The following is a 15,385-nucleotide window of genomic DNA, read 5'->3' on the forward strand; positions in this document are numbered from 1 at the left end:
CTCTCGACTAGTCTCTGTCATAAGCTGAGATATCTGAAGACAGAAAAAGACACAAGTGTCATCAGCTAAAGCTCACTAGTTGACCCCTCCTAATCCAGAAGTGTCTCTGGGTTGCAGATGGAGTAAGAGAGGCATTTCATTCACTACCTCCTTGCTGCTCTGTGAACAAGCTTATTGCTTCATTCATGCTAATCTACAGTACTTTAGCTCAGCTCTAACCTTGTCTGCATTAAAACTAATGGGATAAATTTATCCTGTCACTAAAAATGTCAATCATGTCTCTGGTTTTCCATCCATACAGAAAAGAAAGACTAAACCATAATCCTTGCTTGGTTTTACCTCAGGGTACAAGAGAGACAGCTTAGATATGTGTAACATATTTATATTTTACTTCAAGAGGGGAAAAAAAACCCAACCCAACATTTTTTTGCCTGTGTAAAACAACATAGCACTAGTGTATTAAGTATTTTTGTTGACCTTTTTCCACCAAACCAAACACACACCATAGGAAGGAGTCCCTTGGGATCTTGGACAATTTATCATCTCTCTGGAAAACTGAGATCACTACTGCTCACTTTCACTGGCTTTCTTAAAAGACTTTAAACACCTCGTGATTTCATTCTTCTGATGGCACACTTAATGGGTTTTTCCCCCATTTAGGAAGTCTCATCTCAGCTTCTCATTGTCTGGGAAAAGAATTGGAGTTCAAACAGACCTGACCCAGCTCCCCTCAAATCAACTGAGAGATCTTCTGACTTCAGAGAAAGCTGGGTCAGCCCTACTGAAGCACCTCCTCCAAAACTTTGATTTCAGTTTCTTAACTTCTTCTGCATGAATTTACAAAGATGTAATGTCATCTACTGTACTTTGTGCAATTCCTAACAACTTCCCTTTTCTCCTTCCCTCATTTCAATCACAAACAGCTTTTGCATGTCACAAAATTGTAACATATGCCTAAAAAGAACCCTCCCAAATGATTGCAAGCAATCATCCAAGGCATAGCTTCCTTCCCCCTGCAGAAGGTTTGCAGGAGGCAGTCTCTCACCTGTGCGCTTTCAGTTTTCATGCCTCTATTTATCGCCACAATAACACCAGAACATCTTTGTGAGGCACATCAAGAAAAGTACCTGACATCATTCTGTAGTTCTTTTTCCACTTATGCTTGCTTTATTTCAGCTGTTAAAACACTTCAGCTATGAAAAGCAAAGCTGAAGAACTGATTTTTACTTAGGAGGGGGAATACACTTAATATGGGAATGTTTTTTAGACCAACTACCAAGCAACCTCTGTTTCTCTCATAGAGAATTGCTGTCCATTCTACTATAGCTAAGAAGATAGTCTAAGTGTTTATCCTTATTTAATGTGCTTTTAGACCAATCAACAGCAATACTTCAAGAACAGGAATGCTAAACTAGCCACTCTATTTTTATGAGGAACCAGTAAAATTGCTGAAAGTGCCCCCATCATGTTAATCCCATGATGAGCCCTTCTAATTTACAGGATTCACTACACTGAATGAGCAGTGCCCTTGGAAGGCTATAGCTGAAATCCTGGACTTAAATCATCTCATACTACTGTTAAAATGCCGGAATTTAGGCTGTCTGCCAGGAATCCTTACATTTTCAGATTGCAGGCAGACAGTTCTTCAGTGTTTTGCTACCCTATGTTTGTCCACTTGGAGCATCGAACACACTTCAATTCACTAAGCAATAATTACTTAAATATTACATAATTTTTTCCTAACTCAGCTATTTACATTTGCAATGACCTAGCATAAGATTCTGCCCTGCCCCTTCAAATTATCCTGAAACAAAATTTATCATCTTCCATGTTGAGAACTGCCGAATAGACAGAATAAAAAGCTCTCCCTTCAAAGTAGAATACACATATAAACCTGACCTCATCTTAGTTCATCCAATTCATACGTCTGAAATCAGGATGGATCATCATTAACTAACTACTGGTTTTGACAGTATCACTAGAAGTGGTACTCCCATAGTAACTGGACTGCAGTTAAGGAGTTGAGTTGACTTATCTCAACTGCAATCATAACCTCCCCATCTTCTGCCAAATAAAGATCTGCAGCTCCAAATACAAATTTCCACAGCCAATCCAGTACATATGTATTGGTGTCAGCAGATCCCCTAAAGTTTTAACACAGCGAGGCTTGAGAGAGGCATTTCAGTCAACTGCAAAACAGGAAACGATTTGTACGTCTTGGTGTTCGGGACAACCAGAAAACATCCACCAAAACATGGGCATATACCACAGTGGATGGTTTCTGCAATCATATACTTTCAGGTGATCCATGTCCCACCCACAAGTCCTACTAATGTGACCAGCACAAAGCAATAAACACCTCAAACTGATTGGGTCCATTGCCTGAAAAGAATTACTCTCAAGCTTCCTCAGAAGCTGTTTAGATGCTTGGGGTTTTGATAACTAGTTCTTAAATGTAAGCACTCCAATATAATCACTTACCAAAGAGACATGAGATTCTTTTAGAAAGATATCAATATAAAGCACTGCACCTCACCTATGCACTCAGAGTCAGTGAATGGAATGCTAATGCTTTTTAATAAATGGGGATGAAGATCTGTTATTTAGACCGCTTTTTCCTATAGTAAAAAGAAGAAGCTGGAAATAACCAAACATATTTACAAATTCTGTATTTGTGGAGTACCATACAATCCACAGGACTGAGACAAGAAGAATAAATAACACTTATTTTAGTAATTGTATCTACTATGGACAGATGCAGAATGGGGTCATTTTCATACAAATGTAGGCTTTTCAGTAGTACTGCTATTTTGTAGTGTGTCCTGCACAACAATCCAAGTACTACAGGGATGGTCAGCTGCTCACACTGCAAGCTGTGAAACATCTGTATGGTACTGACCACCAGAGCCTTCTGGACAGGCAGCAGCTCTCCTCCCCTCCCTGTTCATTCACACCACTTGCTTTGTTGCACAAAACAGGAAGGTACTGTTGACAGTGACGCATCATCTGCAAAAGGCAGCATTCCTCAGAGCACTCCTTGAGGTGCCCTGGATGGACACTCATAATGCAGCATGTTGTGCTTGTTAAGCACCCTCTTGATCCTGAGGGTCCAGAACCACTACTTGGTTTCCTTACTGATGCTGGCACACTTCCTGGGCAAAAAAATCTGTTTCTCAGCATGAACTGCCTCAGAACTGAACTCCAAATGTACATACGCTGCCTGTCCCTCTGCTCCATTGATTTACTCTTTTCCTCAGCACAAACACTTCTTAGTCAACAGTGTATTACAGGGATACCAAAATGGGCACATACTTCATTTTACCTAACATAAGACAGAAAACTTAAGACAAATAAGAACTGGCTTAAACCACCATCCAGGAACACCTAATTCAGGAATGACCTCCAATTTTAGCACTTTTTCACTTTCTAAAAATGTGGGACTTTTTTCAACAGTGAAATTCCTCCAGAAGCAATGAAAGCTGAAATATTTCCTTGAATTTCAAACATTCTCTAATTCCTAATCTGGGAAGCCTGCACCACCACTTGCTGTTACACAGATAAAAGCGCATAGAAGTACCTTGTGATACTGCAACACTTGTAACCTCTAACACAACAACAGGTTTTGCTTGAAGGAATTCAAGTCACTCTGTTGCTATCTTTTCCTTATATCCCTTTGGTTACATAGCCAGTGGAAATGAAGGTAAAGATGGTGCTATGACAAATTCTGGCACAGGACATGAATCTTTTTGCATCCCACACTTTTCAGAGTACTGTTTATACTACACAAATTTGTATGTGTGGCTCAATCCACACACTGAGTACCTCAATGGACACCTCGATGTGTGCCCACAATATTTGACTAAGAAATCCTCATTTATTCCTAAAGTTCAATACACACAAAGCAGGGGGCAGAGAGAGCCCCAGATAATTCATATATCCAGAGACTACTGAATTCAAGTCAATTATTTTGCATTTCTTTCTTTTGCCTCATAGATTGGAGAGTACAGAAATCATTCAAACTACTAAACCAAGATGAAGAGTGGACTTTTGAAGGTAATCATGCCATCTCATTTACTCTGTCCTCCAGTCTCTTCTGACCTTGCTCACCAAAGTTCACACATACACAAACTTGAGTAAATCATCCAGGATATCAAGCACTTAAGGAAAAATACTCACAGAAGAGACATTTCCAAAGCTCTTGGAGAATGGTTTTTCCCCCCGTCCCAATTCAAAAGGCATAGTTGAAAATTACACTTTGAGCATTAATAAACTCAGGCTTTTTTTAAAAAAAACTTTTCTCTTTTTCCACACTAATGTGTGCCTGGCAAGCACAGTTCATGTAAATCTGACTCTTCGAAGTCACTGTCTCTCTTACTAGTGCTTCTGTATTTAAGGGGGAAAAGATGACTTGATTCCTAAATTCTCCTTCCCTTCTCTTCTGTGAGTACCCACGTAGCATATACATGAGGTTTAAGACTAGTAAAGAGGACATTTTGAGAAATTCCTTTATAGAATTGTTGGCAGCACATCACTGCCTGGATAAGCAACCAGAAGACAAAGCATGGAACAACGCAACCTCTCATGCCTCAATAAAAACCTTTAGGTGCACATGGAACAAGACGGATGTCCCTCCCAAAGCTCCATTATTTTCTCCTGTCTCGTAAATGCAAGGCAACCATTAACCTCCTTTCACTGCTTTCTGACAATGTACAGCAAGAGCTAGAGGTAAGTCATGATTTAAATTCTCTACTTCATAGGAAAAAGATGGCTTTGTAGTTAAACCACAGGTGTCAGCCAGGCTAGATTCTCTTCCTATTCCAACTACAGTGTCACTCTGTGCCTAAAACTTGCTGTCATGCAGTATGAGGCTAATTATATTTACATAAGTGCATTTTACAGCCAAGCTCATTAATGTTTCTAAAGCTCCTAACTGAGGACTCCCAACTGAAATTACTATACCAATGGAAGTTATCATTCATGAAAGATGTGAAATATTTTTTGCTTTGAAGGTAGTGAAGCAATTCAAAACATCCCCAAAATCCAGTTAACATCAGTAACTGATGAATGAACTGGATGCACAGAAATGTGTGAAATATATTCATGTCTGAAGCTAAATTCAAAATACAAATCTGTGTTCAAATTAACTATAAAGCAATTCTCAGTGTCCAGAGTTCCTAATCTCAGGAGAGAAACTCACCAGGAAGAAGAAACTGAAGGTAGAAAGCTCTCTTTCATAAACACACATACACTCATGAATGACTTCTTTGGCAATCCACTCTTTATTCAGAGCAGTACTGAAGTTTCTGCCCAATAAATACTGGTGAAATTGCTTCCTGGATTATTTTAGACAGCAAATGTCTACACTAACTGAGAAAAAGGTTCCCCTTTTAAAGATGAGTTGAGGGCAGCACAAAAGGAGAACTTTGTCAAAGCCTTAGCATACTAAAAACATCATAAATTCTTATAGACCTGTTTATAACACAAGTTTAACAGCTTAATATCAAGTTTTCCATTACGCACAATCAGGTTTTCTGGCTGTTCTAAAATATTAATCTTTTACCTTATGTCCAGCTCCTTTTGGCTCATCATTTACTCTCAGTCATAACAAGATAAAGTTATTCTTCCTGTTTGACTCAAGGAGCCTGGTTTCTGGTCTATGGGAATGATGAAACAAGCACTGGGAGACAACTCATGGTACATCACTCACATCTTTCGTCTGACACATGCATAGAAAACCAAATCTTTCCCAAGAACTAGGTGACCCTGTTTTTCCTTGGCTTGACCTACTAATTATTACAGGTGGAGGCAAGACTCTAATTTACAAACTAATTTTGAAAACTGAAATAATTCTTCCACTTTCTTTAGTGTATAAGAGTTCACTGTCTGATGTGACAGTCTGTCAAACAGAGCAGGAGCTGACACTTCTTGAGTCTCTTGAGAAGAAAGGTTAATGAAGGAAATACTGAAGTTCTACTTCATGTGGAAAAGGCATCCCTTGACCAGGGAATTTAATCAGTAAGTAGTAGGCTCTCTTTCTACAATTTGGCTGTTATCTCTAAGGCCCTCTGGTAATACTGACTTCATCCCTTTTGCCTAACATGGAAGTTCACAGTTCTGTGCAGTAACAAAAATGTGCAGCATAAATTTCTGTTTGGTAGCATTTAAAGGACAAGGTGACAGCTGGGATCCACTGTACTCAGTAACAAAAAGAAAAAGAATAAAAAGAAAAATGTGGATAATTAAACTTTTACTCTATTTCATTTTCAGAATCTTTAGAGTGTTGTTGAGAGAGGCTAGCATGTGAAAATAGGAAAAGAAAATAATTAAGGGTCAGTTTCAAATATCATTGTTAAATATAGCTTCAAGTGCTATGAGGTAAATCTGGTAGAGGGTTTACTGAACTACCAGTAAAGTGAAGTGGGGTTTTAGGGGTGGAAGGGTAGAGGAAATAGGAGTCTTGTGCTACTCACACAACCGTCAAATGATTAACACATCTTCACAGGACAAAAAGGAACAATTACACCATTCAATCAGAGCAACTTGAAAGTGGTGGAGATTTGCTAAGTCAGTCATCTTTTAATTCACCACGGAGTACCAAGGACAGTCTGCATCTGTGACAAATCACTCACTACAACAGAGGAAACATTTAAGGAATTATTCAGGACAAAATCCACCTTTAGAAAAAATAATTCTGAAAGGGTAGCAAGTTCCTGTAGCTAAGGGCACTGGCATAATAGCATCTTGCCATTTGATTATGACCTTTTTCTCTTATAGTAAAATACTAAGCTGCTATAGCTAGAGATCAGTACAACCGCTGATACAGACTCTGTGTGAACAAGAGCAAGACATCAGATCCTGACAGTCCTTTCCTTGTCAAAAGAATGTGTTCTATGAGAAAGAGGCTGAACAAAGACATTCATAATGTGTTCAGACTCTTCCTTGGATGTAGACATACTAATGCTGCTTAGCAAAGGCAACTCACTATTCATTGTGAATACTGAAACTCTAGGGAGGATCTTTGGGCACACTTTGCTCTTACTTTACCCAAATGTGCACACAAAATCTGAAATATTGATCTAGCAGAAGTGACCACTGTAATGGCACAGATTGTGTCTAAATGCAAAACAGTGCACCTTAGAAAGAACAAAGTTTTTCAAAGGGGAAATCACTAGCATGGCAAGAATGTTGATTATGTTTTGCGCTTACCAAGAAAGAGTCAAAATGTATTCAGCATAAACTTCTATTTAAACATAACTTCGTTGCCATGACAGCACATAGAGCTTAATTGCAACCTCCAGTTTCCTGCTGTCCAAAAGAAAGGTGACCTTTGACTGTTGCAGCCACCTCCCATGTTAGCAGTAGTAGCAGTAGTAATTTTAACACAGATCCGGTGCACTCCTCAGCACAGACGAAATCCAAGTTTTCATAGGCAGAGGCACATCCTCCCATCAAAGCTGCTATGATACACTTAGTTCCATTTCACACTCAAGAGCCAATTAAATAAAATATTTTGCCACAAATCACTGAGTGTCTCAAGATCAGCTACTTAGTGGCTGATCAGACATCAAAATGTTGGTGAATTTCTCTACTATGGGAATTTTGCTCCAATTCTTACTCTTAAGATATCAGTCTTACAAAAGAGGTGGAGTTTTTTCCAGCTGGAAAAATGAAGCCTGATGGGTTTGATCCAAGCGTACTATTCAAAGAGCGGACTGATGTCATCATGAGACCTCTCACGATAATTTTTGAACAGAAATCTGGAGAGGTCCTGATTGCCTGGAAGCTGGCCAATACCATCTCAACTTGCAAGAGGGATAAGAGGAATGACTGTGGTAACCATAGGCTTGCCAGTCTCACTTCTGTTCCTGGTAAAATCATTGAGAAGATTATACTTGGAGTTACCGAAAAACACATGAAGGACAATGCAGTTATTGGTCACAGCCAGCATGGCTTCATGAGGGGAAAGTCCTGCTTGTTTTATTTCCTTTTACACCAAAGCAACCCACCTAATTGACCTAAGAAGTCTTTCTGGATTTCAGTAAAGCTTTTGATACAGTATCTCACAATACTCTTCTGGACAAAATGTTCAGCATACAACTATATAAACACTCCATGCCATGGGAGCACAAACGGCTCATAGGTCGGACAGAAAGGGTTATAGTCCATGAGGCTACATCAGGGAGGCTGTATTTTCCGTTGTAAATAGTGACACTATTTTCTCTGCCATTGAGCATCCTTCCTTCTTACTTTCACTCATTCACTCAGTGCACATTCTTCCCTCGGGTTTGAAATGAAAAGCAAATTAAAACAAGCAAAACCAATGCAGTGCAACAGTAGTGCCCAAAAAAAAAAAAAAAAAAAAAAAAAATCTGTGACTTCTATCTTCAGCACACTCCCCACAAAACCAAGACCAAATAACACTTGCACTGGCAACAATGAAAGCCTTATTACAAAACAGGAAATCTGTTCTATTCAGCCCATGACAGTGGTTCATTTGCTTGATCAGCAATTTCCCATATAGACAAAAACTGGTAAATATTAAGTTGATTCACATTCCCAAGCAACCCGCACCACTGAGACATGAAGCATATAGACTCATTTTGATCTGGCTTAGTAATGAATTCAGTTCTCTCTGTTTGGCAGTGCCCTTCTGAACTACTTAGTCCACAAAAGGAGCAGTTAGTACCATGGCTACATCAAAAGAAATCAGCATAGATTCTGAAATAGTACCAATCAAGCCACCTTCTTCCTCCCTCACTTTGTTTTGATATATTTACTAATCAGAAAAGCAAATGGAGGAAAGAAAAATATTACAGGAGAGGAAATTTAATGATCTGAACCATTCAGGACAGCAAATATATGCCTTGAGTAAACTCAACCCTTATACAGAAGTTGAAGATTCTAGTCTGCAGTGCTCTTTTAGTCTGAGTGGTACAGCATGCAAGTTTTATTTATTGGCTACTACTTAATTATGAAACTGTTTTCTACCTTGTTACAAAACCACAATAGCTATCAGAACATGCCTTTCTCAACACCCTCAATGTTTTCTGATGTCCATGGATGATGCCAGCCTTTCCTATTCCTCCCCAAGAAGGTCACATGCTGAGTAGCCATCCTGGAGTATTAAGCTGCTCACCTTCCTTACCCCAGAGGTCCCTCAGTGAAGCACTCCCCACAGGCAAACCACTGCAAGTCTGTGGGACATCCCTTCTGAGTAAACCAGTAAAGCACCATTAGCTAGGCCCACATACACCTCTCATTCACAAAGCTCCACCAGTCAAGCCTCTGCAGATAGAACAGCAATGTAAGGTTTCCCAGCTGGCATATTCCTATACTGACTCTGTAAATGAAAAATAGGAATGTCAGCTAGCAAAGAGGTTCTGTGCTCAATTTTGTGTCTCTAGACATTTTAGCTATGCAAAAAGACACTGTGCAGCAACACAATAAAACTGCATCCTTTCTTGTAAAGAAGACAACAATAACATAGCAATCTGTGAGAAAGCTGAGGCTGCTCTGGCTTTCAGAAGTCTTTTTAAATCTACTTTTATGAAGTTGTTAATTCTCTTAATTACCTGTATGTCTTGCTGCATTAGAAAGCTGTGAAGCTGGAAATTAATTGGATCTTTTTCTACTGTGACTTATTTGCTATCAGATTAGTAACATTTTACAAGAGAAAAGGCCTTTCTTTTGTGAGGCTCAAAGTTGATTTCATACATCCAGATTCAGAGCTCGCACTGTAATCCCTTGTTGCATCAGCTACCTTCTGAGTCCTTAGCAGCCAGACTAATTGTGCTAAGATAAGTAGTGCAGCAATGAAGTGTGTGTGCAGACTGTGAAAGATGAGTATTCCTAACTTGCGTCTGTACACACATACACATGGGGCAACAGCTAAATGAAGGGACTGCACTTATGAAGCCGAGGCACAAGTCTCTCTATTTCACTGCATGCAGGAGTAATGCATTTGTTATGAAAACAAACTTTCATTTCTCTGATCAGTTACTAACTGCCAGCAGTGTCAAGACATCATAAGAAGTTCAAATCTTACTGTAGCTGTTTCTCTATCACAAACAACAATCTGTAAGCCACTGACCTTTCACTTGTCAGTTGACAAGAACAGCTCTGGAAGCTACCAGAGTGTGTCAGCATGTGGTCTTAACTTAAATGGCATTATTGACCCAGAAAGGAACCTCTTTCTGTAGCGAGCAGGAGAGTCAGGATAAAAACCATGATTAGTTTTTCCACACATAGGTGTATGAACTAGATCATTAATCTTTCTTTAAAAGACACATGGTCAAATTCTACCAAGATAACACAAGGAGAGAACTATTTCATTTCCTGTATGAAAAAAGTCTGACAAGCTTAAAGATTCCTAAAATGATTACTGCATAAGAATGTAGCATAATGCAAATTCCATCCACACACAATCACCTCTAGATCAGATCTTTTGAGGGGATAACATCAGTACACATCTATGGGTCTCCTACCAAGCTGCTCATAGGAAGGTACATGGGCTTGACCCCCAGGGATCTAGAAAATGCCTTGAATTTATTTAGAAACTAGTACCATTCCTGCAGCTTCCCCATCAGAAAGAAATTATGAGTATCAGCTTTTCCGTAAACTGCTGCCAAAGGTTTAATTATATTCATGCTGTCAGATACCACAACAATATGAATTGTTGTCTCTGAGTGTCAGATCATTAGACTATCGGTAATGTAGCCTTACAAAGGGAGGAACCAGAGGACTTGAACCTTGCATGAGGCCTGAAATTTTGACAAAATAGTAATTTAGAAGTCAGGCATATTTTCAAAATAGAAATTTAGAAACCTGGGAAATTTGAGAGACTGGGGGAGGAAAAAAAAACCCAAAACTTTCTCAACTCAAATATTCTAAGCTTTAAGAGGTATTCTGTAACATCCTTTTCCATACAGTTTCCTAAATCATCTTCACATAGAAGTACTTTTAAAAAACCTGATTAAATACAAGTTAACCTCTGACACCAATGATTGTTAATACCGCTTACACAGTTTTCTCTTTTGGTGTCTCATTGAAATATTAACAGTTCAGCATATGAAAGGACTCTGAGGAGAGTCTTGTATATCCTAATCCATCCTTAGTGGAATAAAACTTAAGGTGCACATCTGAACGCTTTGTTAAATTTGTGTCTCTCAAGCCAAGTCTAAGGCTCAAAGTTCTCTTAGCTCTTCTGAAAATACACAAAAATACACTTTTCTGCAGGCAGCAAAGAAAGCTTTAAAAAAGAAATACTACGTTCAGATCTTAGTGTCTTGTCATTAGGTTGATGCATCCCTCCCTTCTGTTTCAGTTCAGTTCTATCAATTCTAAAACACATCTTAGCCTTTGTCAGGTAAAATCTCTTATTCTAAAAATAGCAATTTATCTCATTCCTGAAGAAGGAAACATCTTTTCTGCTTCCTGTGTTTAGGCTTGATTCCCCAGGAAGCAGTTAGAACTGCAAAGTACTCAGTTCTCTGCATGAAATTTAGCTCTTAAAATGAAGTTATCAGCTTAAATGCTCGCAATGAACTTATAATCACTAAAGCTGCATTCAGGTGAACAATTCAGCTCACCATTTGTAATGCTGTCTAGGAGCCAGTTTTCTCTCTGAAAACTAACTGACATTGTATGAGGTTATGAGGGCTCAGGCACTGAAATAAGTTGTTCTGCTAAGTCATAACAGCTGTCCCCATACACACACTTTGCCTGTAGCAAATGCAAGGTAGTAATGATTTATCTTAGAATCACTTTTCTAGGGCGAAGTCAAAGAAACCAAGTCAAATTGTCTTGAAATTGCTATAAACTATGAACATGCATTCACAATTACCGTATCTTAGTAAGCTTGCTAAAAAGTTATCAAGCTGCTCATGTGTCTGAGTCCTAGGACTCTGATTAGGCTAGGACAGCCAGAACAGGAGCCATTTTGTGAGCTTGAATGCAGAGCAGCTGAAAAGTTACACCGTATGTTCAGATGGGAGCAGGGGGGCTAAGTGTAAATGCAGGGAATTGGCTATTACTTGGTCCAAACACACACAAGTGGCTGTGCAGAAGTGAAAAGACAAAAAGTACCAACACAGTGGTGCTGCAAGAAAGGCACTTTCAGGGGGGCTGAATTCCAGCTGGAAGTCTCAGAACTGTGAGCCTTGCACTTGCCTAGGAAACACTCTTACTTCATTCCCACAAGCAGAGATGTTGATTTACTCTTGAGAAGTCAACAGCATACCTTGTCAATGCAAATACCTTGCAAGACCTTGACACCAATCAACATTTCAAGCCAAAAATCATAATATCATGCTCCTCTTTTCCCATGGGGAACCAGCATGTAGCGTCAACTTCCACCTTTGCAGTGAATCACACAAACCTAAGCCACCACCTCACACTCTAACAGTCATGCTAAACTGCATTGCCCTCTGGCTTTGTGCAGCTGCCTTCTCCTTTTCTGTCTCTGCTATAAATAGTCCCTTGCAGATGTTCCTTCTTTCATCCAACATGAAGATGAGATCACAGTTATCAGTGCTAATGGGAGCAGCCATGAAATCGTCTCATTTCCAGAGGAGTCAGCATGCAGTTGCTAAGAGAAAAACCAAACAGGCAGTTCTGCAGAAGTTCTGCATCAGCAGGAGTGACCTCTATAAATTTAACAAGGTTGGTCTTTCTAATCTCTGTCACAATACATGAACACTTCTCACTTTCATGTTATTAATAAAAATGTCCTACTGAGGTTTTAAAATTATTTTATGACAGCAACAATCGTATTTTTTTAACAGGAATACATGAAAAGAACTCAAAAGGTGCCAGAAGAGCCTTCAAATGAGACCAGTAGTTGGACAGAAACAGTTCTTTCCTGCTCTGAAGGTGAATACCTTAAGGATAAATTTGGTTGACCTATTACCATAGTTTGCATAATTACAGCTGTGATTAGCAGTTATAAAAGTCACTCAGGTATAAGCATTTTACTTGGAGGCTGCTTCCTGGGGTGAATTCCATAGGCTGACAAGGTGCTCAGTTATGATACACTGTCTTCTGTTTGCTCTAGATTTACTGTCCTCTCAGCTAACGAAAGCAAAAAAGAGGACTAGCACAGCCTCAACAAAACATCAAATTGAGCTCTGTTGGTGCATACTGCAGATCATAAGTAACTGAGGCTCTTCCTCTTCTGGTTCCCTTTCAGTGGCACAAAGGGGTCAACTTGTGATCATCAGGCCACACACTTGCTATGGTACTCTTCTTAATGGGTTGGATCTTTAATATCTACCACCGAACATCCTCAGCTTTTACCTATACTCCTAGACTACTTCTATTTTCCAAGCTAATCATGGTTTTGTCTCCTCTCATCTGCTGCAACTTCTGTGATGGCTTCCATCCAAATTATTTATTTCAGATGGCCTTGTTCAATTTGCAATCCTTGAAAGGATCCAAGCTAAATTTTCCAGGCTCTAACTGAACACTACATTATCTGAAGCTGACCTAGCATTTAATTCAAGTGCACACAATGATCTTTCCCCAGTATATGTAATTTGCATTTTGGTTAGCAGGAACCATCATAATCCATCTTCACTTTGACAGCTTTACAGTATGAAGATGACATTCCCACATTACCCCTTAGGGTCCTTGTACACTGAGAACTTCAAACATGCTGACTGTCCATTCTCAGCTGGAATTTCATGCATGTTCACTTGCAGATAGAGTAATTAATACCAGTCCCTATCTCCACTGACCACCTAAATAAGGTCAGATGAGGAACAATATTTTCCCCTCATCATTTATTTTAGATTACTCTTTTTAGACAATGGTGAGACATAACTCTTACTTTTCCCAGGTAGCATTAAAGAAAAAAAATCAGTGATCAGCTTGGAAGATATAAGCTAAAGACATGCATGTTTTCAAACTTGCACAGTTCTGAAAAATTAATTATAGAGAGGAAGGGGCAAGGACTTCAGTCTGGCTATGCTCTGCAGCTCTTCCTGAAAAGGCAGGAGAGAGAACAATTGAACATCCATAACCTGCAGCACTAACATATGACAATCAATCCTCAAGAGATTAAATACCTTCAAATTCCGTCAGTATAACCTATCATGAAAATTTTGAGTGGACAAATAATAACCTGACTGATCAGGGATTATTTTCCAGTAAAACAGAACTTGGATCAAACCAAGGGTTGATTCCATACAGCTTTAATGATCTTGTATGATTTCTTGTCTAGGAGAAAGGCTGTAAAAGACAAATACAAGACAGTCATAAGCAAAGTCTTATGCATCATCTTGCCTAATGTATTTCATTCAGGAATGCACTGTGCACAGTAAATACTGCCTATTATTTACTCTTTACTCATAGGTACACTTTGTGTATACTTTCACAGCAAAATTTACTCACAGTACACACATAGCACATACATACACATACAGCACAGTACATACACATGTTCTTCCAGTTTGTTATAAACTACTGCCTGTCTCTGTACTGCATTAATTTCAGGTAGACATATACTTTGTGAATCATCTAAGTCCCTTATCATTTTCTTAATTTTTGCCTCCTTGTAGGCTTATTATTTCCTAATTTTTACTACTAACAGTTGCTATTTTTAATCATTGTCTGAAAGTATATAGTCAAGTCTTATAGCTACATTTATTACTTTCTCATTAAAGTCAGCCTAAATGAACTTCAAATTGCATTTCTCTTCTTTTATTATTTTTAACACAGTGACAATGAATATAGTTTCTTCTACGTAGGACAGACAAAAATCATTGCCCCAAGACATTTGCACAATAAACTAAGCTGACAAAATGCACTTCACTGGGGTCAAAAAATAAACAGTGATTAAAGTTAGTGCACGAGCAAATGGTTGATATATTTTACAAGCAAAGAGCAAGATTATATTAACTGACCCATTGGGAATAAAACATTTACAATTGATTTAATTAAATGCATTTAATGAAGTCCAAATATAACAACAATCCAGCACATCATCTGAAATGATACTGAACTCTAGTAAACCATTCTGAACTGTAATAAATGTCTCATTGTTATCTTCAGTTTTAATTTTTGCTTACTCCAAAGAATTTTTATTTGCACTTGAAATGTTTGGAATTTTTCCCCTTCAACTTGTTAGTGAGTTTGCAATGTAAAAGTTTCATTTGTTACTCTTAAATCAATTTTTGAAAGGAATTCTTTATTCTGTTTAAATTAGCTTTTTAATAGTGCATTATGATCTGATTTGCTGCTCCATAGTGACATGACAAAAGAAGGATTACTGACTGCAGGTTAGTGGAAGTGCAGTGCTATAATCTATATAACTGAAGAAAAACATCTCACGTGTCTCTTCACAAGGTATACTATAGGCATTTACTAAGTCATCTTGCACAGACTTTGA

The 15,385-nt window shown here is 38.6% G+C and overlaps 1 protein-coding gene across 1 annotated transcript in view; it reads right to left on the bottom strand.

The window, feature by feature from the left end:
* The window catches only part of LOC103798989 (kinesin-like protein KIF26B), a gene marked incomplete at both ends in the record, with an annotated part of 29,600 nt that overhangs the window by 131 nt on the left and 14,084 nt on the right, over positions 1-15,385 (bottom strand). Inside the window, one exon of the mRNA XM_009071280.1 lies at positions 1-33. This exon is cut by the window's left edge and continues 131 nt beyond it. Coding sequence (XP_009069528.1) covers positions 1-33 — 33 coding nt within the window. The remainder of the gene's footprint in view (positions 34-15,385) is intronic.

This window comes from Acanthisitta chloris, unplaced genomic scaffold (assembly GCF_000695815.1).
Source record: "Acanthisitta chloris isolate BGI_N310 unplaced genomic scaffold, ASM69581v1 scaffold6873, whole genome shotgun sequence".
Lineage (NCBI taxonomy): Eukaryota > Metazoa > Chordata > Aves > Passeriformes > Acanthisittidae > Acanthisitta > Acanthisitta chloris.